Genomic DNA, 19,754 nt, shown 5'->3' with positions numbered 1-19,754 from the left:
GTACCTTTGTTATTGTATTCTTCTGTTATAAAATGGTAATTGTCACCAGTTCATGATATTATTAACTTGTAAGTTACATTTCACTGCACACGTTTCTGTTGGTCATAGTATATGGACAATATGTGAGAAGTTGGGACTGTTAGTGTTTGCACATGTGTTAATAATTCCGCAAGGGACTGGATAACAGCATTGCTGGTTCTAAGGACATGTCAAACAAATTTTTTGTGAGTGGACAAGGGGTGGTTTATGGACTTGCTATATTCTCCGCAAGACTCTTCGATGGTGATTGTGCACCTGCACAGTCGCAACAGATGGCTGCTGGCCGTGTCTACAAGGACTACAGTAGGTCTACATCTTTGATGATTCATCAATACCATTATTTCTACAAGGACTGCAGTGGGGTCTGCACCTCTGGTGGCCCACCAATACCGTAATCTCTACCAGGACTACAGTGGGTCTGCTCTGTGATGACCTACCTACCAATATTCATCAAAACTTCGACTGACTCTGCAGTGGGTTTGCTCTGTTGTGGCCCATTACCTGTCAGCATGTCGAGAGTCAGCACTGACTTTCCGTTGGAAGGACAACACTACTTCTTCAAGACTGCATGGAAATCCACTACTTCCGTGTGCATTTTCTTCTACTGCTCAGACTTTGAGAAAAACACTATTTTACTGTGATGAACAATGTGGACTGTCTTTATGGACTGTGAGAAATTTTTAGCTTTTGACCAACGTTGTATCAATAAGTGTGTGCATTTGATTTCTTTGTTATTGTAATTATGAAAAATTTTTTTCAATTCTGTATTGGCCACTGCCCAATCCTATTTGTAAAAATTTTTGTGGGGAGCATGGGGGCTATGTAAGTAGGCTGTTTAGGTTTTTTCATTGGTAACGCCACCTCTGTATGAAAATCACTGGCTGTGCTGTGGGCAGTCTGTGTCTGCTTTGCATTGTTGTAATACTCGCCATTGTAGTGTTGGGCAGCGGCAGCTGGCTGTGAACAGCGCGTAGCGTTGCGCAGTTGGAGGTGAGCCGCCAGCAGTGGTGAATGTGGGGAGAGAGATGGCGGAGATTTGTAATTTGTCATGAACTGATATATATATTATGACTTGTGATGATATTAAGGTAAATACATTGTTTGTTCTCTATTAATATCTTTCATTTGCTAACTATCCCTATCAGTAGTTAGTGCCTTCCATAGTTTGAATCTTTTATTTAGCTGGCAGTAGTGGCGCTCGCTGTATTGCAGTAGCTTGAGCAGCGAAGATTTTTGTGAGGTAAGTGATTTGTAAGAGGTATAGTTTAATGTTAGTCAGGGCCATTCTTTTGCAGGGATCTTTGATAGTCAGATTGCGTTGCGCTAAAAATATTGTGTGTCAGTTTAAGCACAGTCATGCATAAATTGTTCAAAGGGGAAGTTTCACCCTACTTTCTAATCTAATTGTATCAGCATCACATGAATTAATTCTATTACATCGCATTACCGTTGTTTCAATTTTGTTGATATTCATCTTATAATCTACTTCTAAGACTATATACATTCCATTTAACTAATCTCGTAAGTCCTTAAGTGTCTATGACAGTGTTGGAATGTCATCGGTGAGCCTCAAAGTTTGTATTTCTTCTCCCAGAACTTTAATTCCGTTTCGAATTTTTTCTTGGTTTCTTTTACCGTGTACAGACTGTATAACATTGGGGAGAAGCTACAACTTGGTCTCACTTCCTTCTCAACTATTGCATCCCTTTCGTGTTCATCGACTCCTATAACTGCAGCTTGGTTTCTGTACAAGTTGTAAATAAAATTTCGCTCAGTATTTTATTCCTGCTACCTTGAGAATTTCAAAGAGTGCGGACCCGTCATCATTGTCAAAAGTTTTCTTTAAATCTACAGGCGCTACAAAACATATAGATTTGCCTTGCTTCTACTCATCTTCTGAAATACATGGTAGGGTCAGTATTACCTCGCGTACTGCTTGATTTCTCTGGGACCTAATCTGATCTTACCGTGGCCGGCTTCTATCAGCTTTTTCATTCTTTTGTAAATAATGTGTCACTATTTTACAACCATGTTGTGTTAACGTTCACACCAGTTAGCATGTCGCTTCTTTGGAATTGGAACTATTATATTCTTTATGAAGTCTGAAAGCGTTTTGGCCGTCTAATATATTTTGCATGCAAGGCTGAATAGTTTTGTACGGAGGTTCTGCCAAGGATCTAACATATCTCGTGTGCAATGTTGAATAGTTTAGCAAGGAGGTTCTGCCAAGGATCTCAATTACTACGAAAGAATGTCGCCTACTGGAGATGGCAGTTTAGGTCTTTCAGAGGTCTGTCAATTCCTCTTGCGGTTGTGAACATTTTACTGTAATATTTCTTTTTATTTTTTCTTTTTTCACTGCAAAGAGAACTGCAACAGTGCAAGTTTCCGTTCCTTTCTGTATACGTTCTGTAACTGCCGTCTACGGAACTGTTATTCTTATGCAATGTGCTTAGAATATTTCTAAGTGCATAAAATGGTATATTAATGTAAAATTGTAATTTCGATTGAAAGATTAAAACTTTGTTCTCTATGCAGTTTCTGCCAGAAAAATCAGCTTTGGAAATGAGTTTGGGGGGGATAGCAGAGACTGATTGTTGTCGTGCTTGAGCGAGAGAATGTCGTCTTTCTAGCATATGTATTTAAGAGTGTGTTTTTGGTGTACAACACGGACCTTTCGATTCACATTGCAGACTTTGAACTTAGAAGACACACAATTAATGCGTTTACCGTGTGGACCATCATCTCACAAAGTAAGCTTCAGAACTGCCATGTCCACGTAGGGAAGTAACGTGTTGGCTGAGTGGACGGTTTTCGCTGTGTGGCATGGAATGGATGTGCGCATCAAAGGAATTTTGTTCTAAACTACTATTTCAGAAAATATTAATCCGAAAGCTAAGATGTTCGAACAGTGGAGTAGCGTTTCTGGTGGCTTTGCTGCTGTCGAGGTATAGCGTATCATACAGTGAAAGCTATAAAAACGGAAGAATGAAGAGGCAAGTTTATCATGTTGACTGTTTTCAGTGCACTGGGCGGACTGTGCAGTTTAATCACAAAATATATACTTCCTGCCATGGACTAATATTTCACAAAATAACAATCTGAAAGCTATCCAGTTTGTACAGTGGAGTAACATGTTCAGCAAATGATTCGTTTTTGATGTGCAACGCAGACTATGAACTACAAATGTACTGCAGTGGATCTTGCCATAAGCTAATATCTGAGAAAATAATATAAGATTCGAAGAGTGGTGAGAAGTGTTCTATAAGAGCAGTAACGTTGCTAAACATCAGGTTTTTCTCGGTGAAGCACGTTTGCTCCACATCGCCGGCTACAGATATTTCAAACAACGAGGGAAGGGTAGTTTCTAGTGCATTGCTATACAGGTGGATGACAATTCCAGGAGCTGTATTTCATACGAGTTGCACTAAAACGGTTTATAGACGGCGTGGGATGAGGGGATGCTATTTCTTACAGCTGTCTTACAGTGTCTTAAGTAATAAACAAACAATTTTCTGGCAGAAGTTACTTTTATGACTTGTTGTTGTTGTTACCAATCTCACGTATATTAAATCCCAGGCATATCATATGATACTTTCAGTAATTTGAAAACATTAAGTGAAATTAATTTATTTTATTAAATTCTCTTTTATAGCAAAATGTTATGATTTTGAGAATACTATGCCTTTTGAACTCGTTTTTGTAGCATTGATCTACACATTCACTTAAATAGATATAATTTTTTTATTTTATATTTTCTCCATCTTCTACTACATATAGCCTAACAGTGTTTTGGCAGTGTTTGCGAGTGTTGCTTCATTCTTTTGCAAGTTTACCCATACCGCCCTCCGAATTACGAGTTTTTTAATGCAATGTGCAATGAAATAAAAGCGTCATATATCGTTCGCCATGAAGCCAGTTGACCTCGACAAATCAGGAACGAGTGAATGGATTTTCATTGATGAAGCATTTAGACAGCATGAAAGTTTTAAATCTGACAAATGAGTGTTGGGTGAGGTTTGTCTACGTAATAGAATTCGTCTTACTATGATATTTTACGGCCATTGTGGAGCCTTGCTTACTTGTTTGTTTCAGTCTCAGTGAATTCTGGGAACAGTCAAAATTTTATGTTTTTTACTTGTTCCAGTATTATGTACTATGTCATGTAATTAGAAACGTGTCAAGTTTCCACCTCTTCCTTATGTTTTTGGATCAAATTCTGCTTTAATTGGAAAGAACAGTTATTCCTGTAGAAGTAATTTTAGGGTAAATTTCTGTTTCGTCATATAGTTTCATATCTTCCATCTCATATGCATTTACATTGAGGCAACAGAAGTCATGGGTAGTGATATGCACACGTACAGATGGCGGCAGTATCGCGTACACGAGGTATGAAAGGGCAGTGCATTGGCTGTCATTTATACTCAGGTAATTGATGTGAAAAGTTTCCAACGTGATTACGTCCACACGACGGGAATTAACACACTTTTAATGCGGAATGGTAGTTGGAGCTCATGGGACATTCCATTTCGGAAATCGTTACGGAATTCAGTATTCTGAGGTCCTCAATGTAAAAGACTGCGCCGAGAATACTAAATTTAAAGCATTGCCCCTCACCACGGACAACGCAGTGGCCGTCGGCCTTCACTTAACGATCCAGAGCAGCAGCGTTTGCGTAGACTTGTCAGTGCCAAGCGACGCTGTATGGGGTAGCTGCAGAAACCAATGTGGGACGTAGGACGAACGTATTCATTAGGACAGTGCGGGGAAATCTGGTGTTAATCGGCTGTGGCAGCAGATGACGGACGCGAGTGCTTGTTCTAACAGCACGACATCGCCATTCGCCTGCAACGCCTCGCTTGGGCTCGTGACCATATCGGCTGGACCCTAAACGACTGGCCTGGTCAGATGAGTCTCGACTTTAGTAGCTAAGAGCTGATGATAAGGTTCGAGAGTGACGCAAGTCCCACGAAGCCACGGACACAACTTGTCAACAACGCAGTGTGCAAGCTGGTGGTAGCTCTATAATGGTGTGGGCTGTGTTTATATGGAATGGACTGAGTCCTCTGGTTCAACTGACCCGATTACTGAATGGAAATGGTTGTGTTCAGTTACTGGTAGAATATCTGCAACCATTAATGGACATCATGTTCCCAAACAACTATGGACTTTTTATGGATGACAGTTGTAGCAGCCCTTTTTCTGTTTTCGCTTTTTCGTCTAATAGGTGAAAGTTTGATTTTATGTTTTACACATTGACTGTCATTGAAAGGTTTTACTTTTATTTAATATTGTCCCGGCTAAGTATCAGTTTAATTACTTTTAAAACCCAATGTTAAACGTGGGTGACTACACGTATAGTCTTCCCAACTCTGAGGGAAAAAATCTTTAGTAGCTTTACTACCAATGTTTACAGACGACGATACTTTAACCTTTTGTTCAATTGTTTTAGTTACGAATCGCTAGTTTGTTCTTGGCATAGATCGCGTAACGTTAACGTTTATTAATCTAAGTTAAATTAATGTTCAAGATTTGTATTATGTTTCAAATTATCAACGTCAGTTTATTGACTAGAATTATTAATAAATAGGTTCACTCATACGATCTCACTCAAAGAAGTTCTTGAATTAGATCTCTAAGTAGGATTCCCGCTAGCATCAGAGATGTTAGATAATATCCTGTCACTTTCGGTAAATAAGTTATTTCTATTTAATATCCGCAAACTGTCATTAACTATGATGACTAGTCGCGTGAAGTTAAAGTTTCCCACTATCATAATTCAAAGTCCGAATCCGGTTAAAATTCTCAATTCAGTAAAACGTTTAAATATTCACACGAATTGACATTAAAGCCAAAGAGATTACTATTCACCTTCCCGTTTATCTAATCTAATAAATGTCCAAATTAAAGTCTTGAATTGACAATCCTCAAAAACAATCTCGTCACGATCTATTCTTGATCCCCGTTTAAAAAAGTCCCAATTGTTGTTCTCTAAAGCTGTACGTCCTAAATAACTTCAGAAATAGAACAGACTAGAGAATGGAGTATCGTAATTACGACGTATGGCTATTTATACTTTAATAAACACTGTCTTTGGTGTCCCAGACCTACGTTCTGTGACAATAATATTGATTTTCTTACATATTGGAACAACTAATAGTTTAATATTTTCTACTGTTTTTCCCCCTTCCCATGTTTCTAAAATTTACAATTAAATTTTTCTTTTCTTTTCTTTTGCTTTCTATACTAGATATTTCCCTCTATTTGTTTTTTATTTATTTTTCGTAATTACTACTTGTGGAGGGACTTGGGTCATTTTGTGAATTGATATTTTAAGGAAATGGGAGCTAATTTGGGAGCTATTTTTGTTTTTTCAACACCGAGAGGCGTTGTAGGTGTTACACAGTGCACCATGTCATTGGGCCAAAGTTGTTCACAATTGGTTTGAAGAACATTGTGGACAGTTAGAGCGAATGATTTGGCCATCATGATCGCCCGACAAGAATTCCATCGAACATTTATGGCATATAATTGAGAGGTCAGTTTGTGCACAAAAACCTGCACGGGCAACACATTCGCAATTCTGGACGGCAGTAGTGGCAGCAAGGTTCGTTATTTCTTCAGGGGACTTGCAACGACTTGTTGAGACCTTGCCATGTCGAGCTCTGCACTATGCCGGTAAAAGGATGATATTACTAGGTGTCCCGCGACTTTTGTTCGTATAATTCTTCGCCAGCTTCTGTACTATTTTCATGACACTCATTAATGTTATTCGCTGCAAGATAAGAAATTTACGAAGGCCGCTATGGCCGAAGCATAGCTGTAAATGTGCTAGGGACTGTGAAGAGTGTGAGCTTTCATCCTGAGGAGAGCTGCGCACCTGTGTGAACCTGTAGAGCGCGGTGCCGAAGGCGAGCCTGCGGTCGCGCGTGGCGGCGTTGCGGCCGCCGGGGTCTGCGTGTGCGCGGCGAGCGGCCGCCAGCCGCACCAGTAGAGCGTTGAAGCTGCCGCGGTCCACCACGTACGACACCACCTGCACACAGCAAGCTGTCACTGGCTGTCCCAGCACTCTCGGTCATTCTTATATCTAGTCTACTCGCTAAGAATATAGCCTGTGCGTATCAACGTATCTTCCACATACTCGTTATATCTACATCTACAGGGTGTTACAAAAAGGTACGGCCAAACTTTCAGGAAACATTCCTCACACACAAAGAAAGAAAATATGTTATGTGGACATGTGTCCGGAAACGCTTACTTTCCATGTGAGAGCTCATCTTATTATTTCACTTCAAATCACATTAATCATGGAACGGAAACACACAGCAACAGAACGTACCAGCGTGACTTCAAACACTTTGTTACAGGAAATGTTAAAAATGTCCCCCGTTAGCGAGGATACATGCAGCCACCCTCCTTCGCATGGAATTCCTGATGCGCTGATGCAGCCCTGGAGAATGGCGTATTGTATCACAGCCGTCCACAATACGAGCACGAAGAGTCTCCACATTTGGTACAGGGGTTGCGTAGACAAGAGCTTTCAAATGCCCCCATAAACGAAAGTCGAGAGGGTTGAGGTCAGGAGAGCGTGGAGACCATGGAATTGGTCCGCCTCTACCAATCTATCGGTCACCGAATCTGTTGTTGAGAAGCATACGAACACCTCGACTGAAATGTGCAGGAGCTCCATCGTGCATGAACCACATGTTGTGTCGTACTTGTAAAGGCACATGTTCTAGCAGCACAGGTAGAGTATCCCGTATGAAATCATGATAACGTGCTCCATTGAGGGTAGGTGGAAGAACATGGGGCCCAATCAAGACATCACCAACAATGCCTGCCCAAACGTTCACAGAAAATCTGTGTTGATGACGTGATTGCACAATTGCGTGTGGATTCTCGTCAGCCCACACATATTGACTGTGAAAATTTACAATCTGACCACGTTGGAATGAAGCCTCATCCGTAAAGAGAACATTTGCACTGAAATGAGGATTGACACATTGTTGGATGAACCATTCGCAGAAGTGTACCCGTGGAGGCCAATCAGCTACTGATAGTGCCTGCACACGCTGTACATGGTACGGAAACAACTGGTTCTCCCGTAGCACTCTCCATACAGTGACGTGGTCAACGTTACCTTGTACAGCAGCAACTTCTCTGACGCTGACATTAGGGTTATCGTCAACTGCACGAAGAATTGCCTCGTCCATTGCAGGTGTCCTCGTCGTTCTAGGTCTTCCCCAGTCGCGAGTCATAGGCTGGAATGTTCCGTGCTCCCTAAGACGCCGATCAATTGCTTCGAAGGTCTTCCTGTCGGGACACCTTCGTTCTGGAAATCTGTCTCGATACAAACGTACCGCGCCACTGCTATTGCCCCGTGCTAATCCATACATCAAATGGGCATCTGCCAACTCCGCATTTGTAAACATTGCACTGACTGCAAAACCACGTTCATGATGAACACTAACCTGTTGATGCTACGTACTGATGTGCTTAATGCTAGTGCTGTAGAGCAATGAGTCACATGTCAACACAAGCACCGAAGTCAACATCACCTTCCTTCAATTGGGCCAACTGGCGGTGAATCGAGGAAGTACAGTACATACTGACGAAACTAAAATGAGCTCTAACATGGAAATTAAGCGTTTCCGGACACATGTCCACATAACATCTTTTCTTTATCTGTGTGTGAGGAATGTTTCCTGAAAGTTTGACCGTACCTTTTTGTAACACCCTGTATACTTTCTATAGGGTACTATTTGTTATTTATTTATTTACGTGTCTAGTTCCGTAGGAGCAAATTGAGGAGCGTGTCAGTACATGAAATTACAACATAAAAGTAATACCAGATAAAATAAATTGTTTGCTGTTGTTGTTGTTGTGGTCTTCAGTCCTGAGACTGGTTTGCTGCAGCTCTCCATGCTATTCTATCCTGTGCAAGCTTCTTCATCCCCCAGTACCTACTGCAACCTACATTCTTTTGTATCTGTTTAGTGTATTCATCTCTTGGTCTCCATCTACGATTTTTACCCTCCACGCTGCCCTCCAATACCAAATTGGTGATCCCTTGATGCCTCAGAACACGTCCTACCAACCGATCCCTTCTTCTAGTCAAGTTCTGCCACAAACGTCTCCCCAATCCTATTCAATACTTCCTCATTAGTTATATGATCTACCCATCTAATCTTCAGCATTCTTTTGTAGCACCACATTTCGAAAGCTTCTATTCTCTTCTTGTCCAAACTAGTTATCATCCATGTTCGTCTTCCATACATGGCTACACTCCATACAAATACTTTCAGAAACGACTTCCTGACACTTAAATCTATACTCGATGTTAACAAATTTCTCTTCTTCAGAAATGCTTTCCTTGCCATTGCCAGTCTACATTTTATATCCACTTTACTTCGACCATCATCAATTATTTTGCTCCCCAAATAGCATAACTCCTGTACTACTTTAAGTGTCTCATTTCGTAATCTAATTCCCTCACCATCACCTGACTTAATTCGACTACATTCCATTATCCTCGTTTTGCTTTTGTTGATGTTCATCTTATACCCTCCTTTCAAGACACTGTCCATTCCGTACAACTGCTCTTCCAAGTCCTTTCCTGTCTCTGACAAAATTACAATGTCATCGGTGAACCTCAAAGTTTTTATTTCTTCTCCATGGATTTTAATACCTACTCCGAATTTTTCTTTTGTTTCCTTTACTGCTTGCTCAATATACAGATTGAACAGTATTGGGGAGAGGCTACAACCCTGTCTCATTCCCTTCCCAACCACTGCTTCCCTTTCATGTCACACGACTCTTATAACTGCCATTTGCTTTGTGTACAAACTATAAATAGCCTTTCGCTCCCTGTATTTTACCCCTGCCACCTTCAGAATTTGAAAAAGAGTATTCTAGTCAACATTGTCAAAAGCGTTCGCTAAGTCTACAAATGCTAGAAACGTAGGTTTGTATCCATGGCTTTGCCTACATACACGCATGTCAAATATAATACACATATATTTAACATATTTCACACGTATTTGTACATATATTTCACTTGTATCTCTGGTGTATTTCACCCAGCCATTTTAATATCACGCACCTCAATGTTTATTACGCCGTATCTACTTGAATATGTACTGTGAAAAATTTAATTTTGGAGGTACATCCAGTGGTATATGGAGGAGAAGTAGAACGTACATACATACATATATACATGCATGCATGCATATACAGGATGAATCACCTAAAATTTGCGCCGCAAATATTGCGGAAATGCAAAATGCTATTGATGTGCGGTTTTCACAGAGAGACTCGTAATGTTAGGCAACAAGCAGATTGTAATCATACTTACAAAATGTATTTTTTGTGTAAACATACACTTTTTAAATGGAACAGTGCCTATTGACACCAAAAAACGAAAAGTAGAATTGATTATAATGCCAGTGGTGTCTGTTGGAGGAGTAGTGCGAGTCGTTTACGAGATATCGTATTTTGAAGTTTTCGCACTGACAATAGTTTGTGCCAATTAGTCTGCATAGTTGCTAGGTACAATGTTGTTATGTTTGCTTACAGTGTGCTTGTGTGCTCCTTGAGCGCACTGCGACTTGCCAGTCAGTGAATGTGTGTCATCTGAAGCAGTAGGCTCTGAGTGGACGACGGGATTTACCAGTGCACTAAAAGCCGACGTGTTCATGGCGTATGGAGAGTGTTGGAAGAAAGCAGTTCGTTCTTGTACAGTGTATGAGGCAAGATATACCATTAGACGTCAAACATCTCGGCACTTATTTATTTACCTCTTTACCCAATTACGTGAAAGTGGTACTGTAACACGACAGTGTAACAGAAGGAAGCAGGTGACGACAGAAGAGAGGGAAATTAATGTTCTTGCTGCTGTTGCAGTTGATCCGCACGTAAGTTACCACGCTATCGCACGAGGAAGTGGCTTGAGCCAGGCAAATGTTCTAGGCATTCTCTATCGACATAGATGCCATGCCTACCACATCTCTCTCCATCAAGAGCTGCATGAAAACAATTATGAGAATCGTGTTAACTTCTGTACATGAGCATTAAGACAGGACACACCAGATGCATCATGTCTCTTGTTTAGTGACGAAGCCACATTTACCAGTCGTGGGCGGGTAAACCGCCGAAACATGCACTGTTGGTCTATTGACAATCCCAGCTGTCTTCCTCAGGTGGAACGTCAGCATCCACGAAGTATAAACGTGTGATGTGGGCTAGAGAACCATCAGCTCGTAGAATCGTTTTTCATAGACGAAATACTGAACGCGCACAAGTATCGCAGCTTCCTAGCAGACCATCTTCCACGGATGCTAGGAGACGTTCCACTGTAAACCAGGTGGAACCTGTGGTACCAAAATAATGTCTGTCCAGCCCATAGTGCACGAAGTAGTACACCATGTCTTCACGAACTTTTCCCAAATTGTTGGATTGGACGCAGAAGACCTGTACCTTGGCCGGCCCGTCCCCCGGATTTGACACCTTTAGACTTTTTTCTGTGGGAAAATCTGAATGACGTTTTCTACAGGTACATATCAACTACACCCGATGATATGCACACGTATTGCTGCGGCCTCCTTGGGCATCTCTGCCGAAATGCTAGCACCTGTGCAGCAGTCGTTCCATACCAGACTGGAAGCGAAGCGTGTATTGCCACTGCTGGTGTGACGGTGAATTGTCTCGTTACGAGTCAGAATCCACATAACTACACTCATGCTCGTAAATTAAAGATAATGCTGATACACGGTGAAACGACGCTCTGGTGGGCGGTTTGCGGGTTTAAATCACCTCTGGGTATGACCATGTGGTGCATCTGTCCTGCGGTCGTCGCACGGTGGCGCTGGCGGCAGTCCACATACGCAGAGGTGTGTTGGTACATGTCAGAGTACGGTGCAGTAAGTAAGTGTGCAGACGTTTTCAGACGTGCTAATGGTGACTGTGTGTTGAAAATGGCTCAAAGAACACATATTGATGACGCTGCGAGGGGTAGAACACTAGGGCGACTGGAGGCTGGTCAAACACAGTAGGTCGCAGCATGGGCCCTCCGTGCGCCACAAAGTGTGATCTCAAGATTATGGTAATGATTCCAGCAGACAGGAAACGTGTCCAGGCGCTACAGTACGGGACGTCCACAGTGTACAGCACCACAAGAAGACCGATATCTCACCATCAGTGCCAGCAGACGCCCACGGAGTATTGCAGGTAGCCTTGCTCGGGACCTTACCGCAGCCACTGGAACAGTTGTCTCCCGAAACGCAGTCTACAGAAGACTGAACAGACATGGTCTATTCACCCGGAGACGTGCAAGGTGCATTCCACTAACCCCTGGTCACAGGAGAGCCCGTAAATCCTGGTGTCAAGAACATAGTACATGATCATTGGAACAGTGGTCCGAGGTTCTGTTCACGGACGAGTCCAGGTATAGTCTGAACAGTGATTCTCGCCGGATTTTCATCTCGCGTGAACCAGGAACCAGATACCAACCCCTTAATGTCCTTGAAAGGGACGTGTATGGAGGTTGTGATTTGATGGCGTGGGGTGGGATTATGATTGGTGCGCGTACACCCCTGCATGTGTTTGACAGAGGAACTGTAACAGGTCAGGTGTATCGGGACGTCATTTTGCGCCAGTATGTCCGCCTTTACAGGGGTGGAGTGGGTCCCACCTTGCTCCTGATGGATGATAACGCTCGGTCCCACCGAGCTGCCATCGTGGAGAAGTACCTTGAAACAGAAGATATAAGGTGAATGGAGTGAACTGCCTGTTCTCCAGACCTAAACCCCATCGACCACGTCTGGAATGCCCACGGTCGATGTATCGCTGCGCGTCTTCAAACCCCTACGACACTTCAGGAGCTCCGACAGGCACTGGAGCAAGAATGGGAGGGTATACCCCAGCAGCTGCTCGACCACTTGATGCAGAGTATGCCAACCCGTTGTGTGGCCTGTGTACGTGTGCATGGTGATCATATCTCATATTAATGTCGGGGTACATGCTCAGGAAACAGTGACGTTTTCTAGCAGATGTGTTTCTGGACGATTTTCTCAACTTATCACCAATACCGTGGACTTACATATCTGTGTCGTGTGTGTTCCCTATGTGCCTATGCTATTAGCGCCAATTTTGTATAGTGCCACGTTGTGTGTTACCACATTCTGCAATTATCCTTAATATATGAGCATGAGTGTAGTTGCACACGTGTTGTGCTTTAGTATGTGCTACGACAGGTATTGTACAAGTGTCGGTTTATGAACTTTTCAAAATACGATATCCCGTAAACGACTTGCACTAGAATTCTGCTACACCATTGACATTCTAATTTACTCTACGTTTAGTTTGTTAATGGCAATAGACATTGTTCCATTTAAAGAAGTCTATGTCTGAACAAAAAAATTCACATTCTAATACTATTACATCATGTTGACTGGGTAACGAAACGAGCAGCTGACTACCAATCCATTCTGTGAAAACCGCACGTCAATAGAACTTTCTCTGTACCCGCAATATTTGCGGTGCAAGTTTTATGCGATTCGCTGTGCATACGTACATCCATTTTTTATTATGTATGGATGTGTTTGGCAGCTAAATGCCGATCCATAAACGTCAGCTAACGCTAAGAGCCTATTAAGAGGGTAGTTCTCTTACTCATTATCAAGAATTATTGTTCGCCCCCGGTAACTGAGTGGTCAGCGCGACAGAATGTCAATCCAAAGGGCACGTGTTCGATTCACGGGTGGGTCGGAGTTTTTCTCTGCTCAGGAACTGCGTGTTGTGTTGTTCTGATCATCATAATTTCATTCCCATCGACGCGCAAGTTACCGAAGTGGCGTCAAATCGAAAGACTTGCACCCGGCGAACGGTCTACGCGACGAGAGGCCCTAGCCGCACGACATTTACATTTTTTACATAAAAAATTGTTACACAGCCAGTAATATTTTAAGATGTGCTTAATTTTAATTGACGTTGGTGAATTTCGGTTGTGAGCTAAGCAAAGTTGAAGCTTACCTCAAGTAGCGCGGCCGCTGCCAGACTAGCGGATGTGAGAGTGGGGATGTTTTATTATTAGTCTTCCAGTGCTGACAACTCGTGGGCGTGGGTGCCTTGCACCGATCGGCAGGAGAAGTGTAAAATTCAAACGGAAGTAACATGGATTTGTCTACTGCCTTAAAGAGACGGTGACCTTCACATACATTTCGTAGTTGTACCAAGGAATATGAAATAAAATTAGGGATGCTGTAATACAACACAAAGAGTAAAAGAAAAATGACATTCAAAACACTTAGTAAACATTTATGATCATGCCTCTAATTGTACAATGCATTTAAATTTAGGCCTAAGTGCAGTTACTGTTATTTATCAGTTACTCATTCGCTCACACAGGCAACACAACCCTTAGTCAGGAAACTACAGTGCCATAACACTGGTATCGTTGTAGATGGCAACAACAGGAAGCAGAGAATAGTAAAGACGAAGTGTTCTGAACGATGCAGACTTTTAACGACCAATGCTGGGGGCCGCCGACCAACAGACTTTTAACGACCAATGCTGGGGGCCGCCGACCAACTTGTCGCACCTTTACTATAGCTAGACTAATTTGACCTCACAACATACTAGATTACGTACGCTACCAATTAACAATAAGGTCGGTACATACGCAGTCCGAGGTAGCGGCTCACAATGTCAGCACTTGCTCTAGAGCAAAAAAAAAATTGACGACTACCGCTCACTGCCCTACAGTTTCATCACGTACCATTGAAAATATTACTCATTCTTTATCTTACCAGCCCATCTACTTTTCAACATTCTTCTGAGGCACCAAACGTAAAACAATTTGGTTCTCTTCTGTTCTGGTTTCCCCCACAGTCCATTACTGATTTCCGTAGAATGCTGAACTCCAAATTTACATTCGCAGAAATATCTTCCTCAAATTAAGGTCGACGATTCATATGAGTGACTTCCTTCGTCCAGGAGAGCCTTCATTGCCTGAGGTCGTCTACTTTTTATGTCCTCCTCGCTTTGTCCGTGATAAGTCATTTTGCTTGCAAGGTAGCAGAACTCTGTCACTTCGTCTGATTCGTGATCCCCAATTTTATTTTTAAGTGTATCGCTAATCTAATTTCTGCTACTCGTTATTACTTTCGTATTTCTTCAGTTTACTGTCAGTCCATATTCTGTAGTCAGTAGACAATTCCATTCAACACGTCCAATAAAGATTCTTCGCTTTTAGTGAGGTTAGCAATGTCACCAGAGAAACTTATCATTGGTCTTCATTAACTCTGAATTTCAGTCCAATTCCTGATTTTTTTCCTATTTCTGTCATTGCTTCTTCGATGTACAATACGGATGAAGTACTACACCCCTGTCTTATACCGATTCTCATCTCAACATTTTGTTCTTTGCATTCTCTACTTATTTTTTCCTCCTGTTTCTTGTACATACTGTTTATTGCCGGTCATTCCCAATAGCTTACACCTATTTTTGTGAGAATTTTAAACATTTTCTTCCATTTTATGTTGTGGAATGCTTTTTCTGGGTGGAAAAACTTGATTTTTCTGAAGTCTTGCTTCCATTATCAAGCACAACCTCATAACTGGCTCTCTTGTGCCTGTACCTTTCCTAAGTCCTAACTGATCGTCATCTAGCAGGTCCGCCATTTTCTTTTCCATTCTTATGGATGTTATTTTTTTCAGAAACTTGGACGTATGACCTGTCAGTCCGATAGTTTTTGCACTTATCTGTCCTTGCTACTACGGACTGAATGGCTGACTTTTTTTTTCAGAAGTCTGATGGTATGTCTCAAGTTTCATAGATTCTGCGCTCTTTAATACTCGTTTAGTTGCGACTTCCTCCAATGGTCTCAAAAATTCCGAAGCCATATTACCAATTTATTCCACCTTATGTTACCTCACCTCCCCCCATGAACCATGGACCTTGCCGTTGGTGGGGAGGCTTGCGTGCTTCAGCGATACAGATGGCCGTACCGTAGGTGCAACCACAACGGAGGGGTATCTGTTGAGAGGCCAGACAAACATGTGGTTCCTGAAGAGGGGCAGCAGCCTTTTCAGTAGTTGCAGGGGCAACAGTCTGGATGATTGACTGATCTGGCCTTGTAACATTAACCAAAACGGCCTTGCTGTGCTGGTACTGCGAACGGCTGAAAGCAAGGGGAAACTACAGCCGTAATTTTTCCCGAGGACATGCAGCTTTACTTTATGATTAAATGATGATGGCGTCCTCTTGGGTAAAATATTCCGGAGGTAAAATAGTCCCCCATTCGGATCTCCGGGCGGGGACTACTCAAGAGGGCGTCGTTAGCAGGAGAAAGAAAACTGGCATTCTACGGATCGGAGCGTGGAATGTCAGATCCCTTAATCGGGCAGGTAGGTTAGAAAATTTAAAAAGGGAAATGGATAGGTTACAGTTAGATATAGTGGGAATTAGTGAAGTTCGATGGCAGGAGAAACAAGACTTTTGGTCAGGTGATTACAGGGTTATAAATACAAAATCAAATAGGGGTAATGCAGGAGTAGGTTTAATAATGAATAAAAAAATAGGAGTGCGGGTTAGCTACTACAAACAGCATAGTGAACGCATTGTTGTGGCCAAGATAGACACAAAGCCCATGCCTACTACAGTAGTACAAGTTTATATGCCAACTAGCTCTGCAGATGATGAAGAAATTGGTGAAATGTATGACGAGATAAAAGAAATTATTCAGGTAGTGAAGGGAGACGATAATTTAATAGTCATGGATGACTGGAATTCGTCAGTAGGAAAAGGGAGAGAAGGAAGCATAGTAGGTGAATATGGATTGGGGGGAAGAAATGAAAGAGGAAGCCGCCTTGTAGAATTTTGCACAGAGCATAACTTAATCATAGCTAACACTTGGTTCAAGAATCATGAAAGAAGGTTGTATACCTGGAAGAATCCTGGAGATACTAAAAGGTATCAGATAGATTACATAATGGTAAGACAGAAATTTAGGAACCAGGTTTTAAATTGTAAGACATTTCCAGGGGCAGATGTGGATTCTGACCACAATATATTGGTTATGAACTGCAGATTGAAACTGAAGAAACTGCAAAAAGGCGGGAATTTAAGGAGATGGGACCTGGATAAACTGACTAAACCAGAGGTTGTACAGAGTTTCAGGGAAAGCATAAGGGAACAATTGACAGGAATGGGGGAAAGAAATACAGTAGAAGAAGAATGGGTAGCTCTGAGGGATGAAGTAGTGAAGGCAGCAGAGGATCAAGTAGGTAAAAAGACGAGGGCTAATAGAAATCCTTGGGTAACAGAAGAAATATTGAATTTAATTGATGAAAGGAGAAAATATAAAAATGCAGTAAATGAAGCAGGCAAAAAGGAATACAAACGTCTCAAAAATGAGATCGACAGGAAGTGCAAAATGGCGAAGCAGGGATGGCTAGAGGACAAATGTAAGGATGTAGAGGCTTGTCTCACTAGGGGTAAGATAGATACTGCCTACAGGAAAATTAAAGAGACCTTTGGAGAGAAGAGAACCACTTGTATGAATATCAAGAGCTCAGATGGCAACCCAGTTCTAAGCAAAGAAGGGAAGGCAGAAAGGTGGAAGGAGTATATAGAGGGTTTATACAAGGGCGATGTACTTGAGGACAATATTATGGAAATGGAAGAGGATGTAGATGAAGATGAAATGGGAGATAAGATACTGCGTGAAGAGTTTGACAGAGCACTGAAAGACCTGAGTCGAAACAAGGCCCCGGGAGTAGACAACATTCCATTAGAACTACTGACGGCCTTGGGAGAGCCAGTCATGACAAAACTCTACCATCTGGTGAGCAAGATGTATGAGACAGGTGAAATACCCACAGACTTCAAGAAGAATATAATAATTCCAATCCCAAAGAAAGCAGGTGTTGACAGATGTGAAAATTACCGAACTATCCGTTTAACAAGTCACAGCTGCAAAATACTAACGCGAATTCTTTACAGACGAATGGAAAAACTGGTAGAAGCGGACCTCGGGGAAGATCAGTTTGGATTCCGTAGAAATGTTGGAACACGTGAGGCAATACTAACCTTACGACTTATCTTAGAAGAAAGATTAAGAAAAGGCAAACATACGTTTCTAGCATTTGTAGACTTAGAGAAAGCTTTTGACAACGTTAACTGGAATACTCTCTTTCAAATTCTGAAGGTGGCAGGGGTAAAATACAGGGAGCGAAAGGCTATTTACAATTTGTACAGAAACCAGATGGCAATTATAAGCGTCGAGGGGCATGAAAGGGAAGCAGTGGTTGGGAAAGGAGTGAGACAGGGTTGTAGCCTCTCCCCGTTGTTCTTCAATCTGTATATTGAGCAAGCAGTAAAGGAAACAAAAGAAAAATTCGGAGTAGGTATTAAAATCCATGGAGAAGAAATAAAAACTTTGAGGTTCGCCGATGACATTGTAATTCTGTCAGAGACAGCAAAGGACTTGGAAGAGCAGTTGAACGGAATGGACAGTGTCTTGAAAGGAGGATATAAGATGAACATCAACAAAAGCAAAACGAGGATAATGGAATGTAGTCAAATTAAATCGGGTGATGCTGAGGGGATTAGATTAGGAAATGAGACACTTAAAGTAGTAAAGGAGTTTTGCTATTTAGGAAGTAAAATAACTGATGATGGTCGAAGTAGAGAGGATATAAAATGTAGACTGGCAATGGCAAGGAAATCGTTTCTGAAGAAGAGAAATTTTTTAACATCGAGTATAGATTTAAGTGTCAGGAAGGCGTTTCCAAAAGTATTTGTATGGAGTGTAGCCATGTATGGAAGTGAAACGTGGACGATAACCAGTTTGGACAGGAAGAGAATAGAAGCTTTCGAATTGTGGTGCTACAGAAGAATGCTGAAGATAAGGTGGGTAGATCACGTAACTAATGAGGAGGTATTGAATAGGATTGGGGAGAAGAGAAATTTGTGGCACAACTTGACTAGAAGAAGGGATCGGTTGGTAGGACATGTTTCGAGGCATCAAGGGATCACAAATTTGGCATTGGAGGGCAGCGTGGAGGGTAAAAATCGTAGAGGGAGACCAAGAGATGAATACACTAAGCAGATTCAGAAGGATGTAGGTTGCAGTAGGTACTGGGAGATGAAGAAGCTTGCACAGGATAGAGTAGCATGGAGAGCTGCATCAAACCAGTCTCAGGACTGAAGACCACAACAACAACAACATGTTACCTCAAGTCCTCCAAAGTTGTGTGAAACGTTGACTATGTCTCTGTATGAGCTCTAATTTCTCTGAGTTTGTTTTTATTGCCACTTTTGGAAGTATGTCGGTCTAAGTAATACGTTATCGGAGTCTGAGTGGAATGTAAGCTTTCGGATTTTAACGACAAACCTCTCCGTGATGCGTAACACCTTTCCTGTAAAGTTTGCCACTGGAGTTCGGCGAGTATCTGCGTAAGGCTCTTGCGCTCACTAAACGAACCCGTGACGAAATGCACCGTTATTCTTTGGATGATCTCTGTCTTCTCTGTTAACCCTACCTGGAAAGTGTCCCATTGTGTCTAGAATATTCAACAATTGACCTAAACGCGTGTTTCATAAGCCACTTATGTCGGGGATGTTTTACATTTCTTAGGATTATTCCAATGGTATCTGTTTTCCATACAATTAGTCACAATATAAATATCGTGGTCGATGTATAAAACTTTCTCCTA

The 19,754-nt window shown here is 41.9% G+C and overlaps 1 protein-coding gene across 1 annotated transcript in view; it reads right to left on the bottom strand.

The window, feature by feature from the left end:
• The window catches only part of LOC124605072, a 108,294-nt gene that overhangs the window by 77,938 nt on the left and 10,602 nt on the right, over nucleotides 1-19,754 (bottom strand). Inside the window, exon 2 of the mRNA XM_047136559.1 lies at nucleotides 6,920-7,072. Within this exon, the coding sequence (XP_046992515.1) occupies nucleotides 6,920-7,072 (153 nt within the window). The remainder of the gene's footprint in view (nucleotides 1-6,919; nucleotides 7,073-19,754) is intronic.

The sequence above is a fragment of the Schistocerca americana genome, chromosome 1 (genome assembly GCF_021461395.2).
Source record: "Schistocerca americana isolate TAMUIC-IGC-003095 chromosome 1, iqSchAmer2.1, whole genome shotgun sequence".
Lineage (NCBI taxonomy): Eukaryota > Metazoa > Arthropoda > Insecta > Orthoptera > Acrididae > Schistocerca > Schistocerca americana.
Note: the sequence above shows the minus strand (reverse complement) of the source record. Positions and strands in the feature narration are given on the sequence as shown.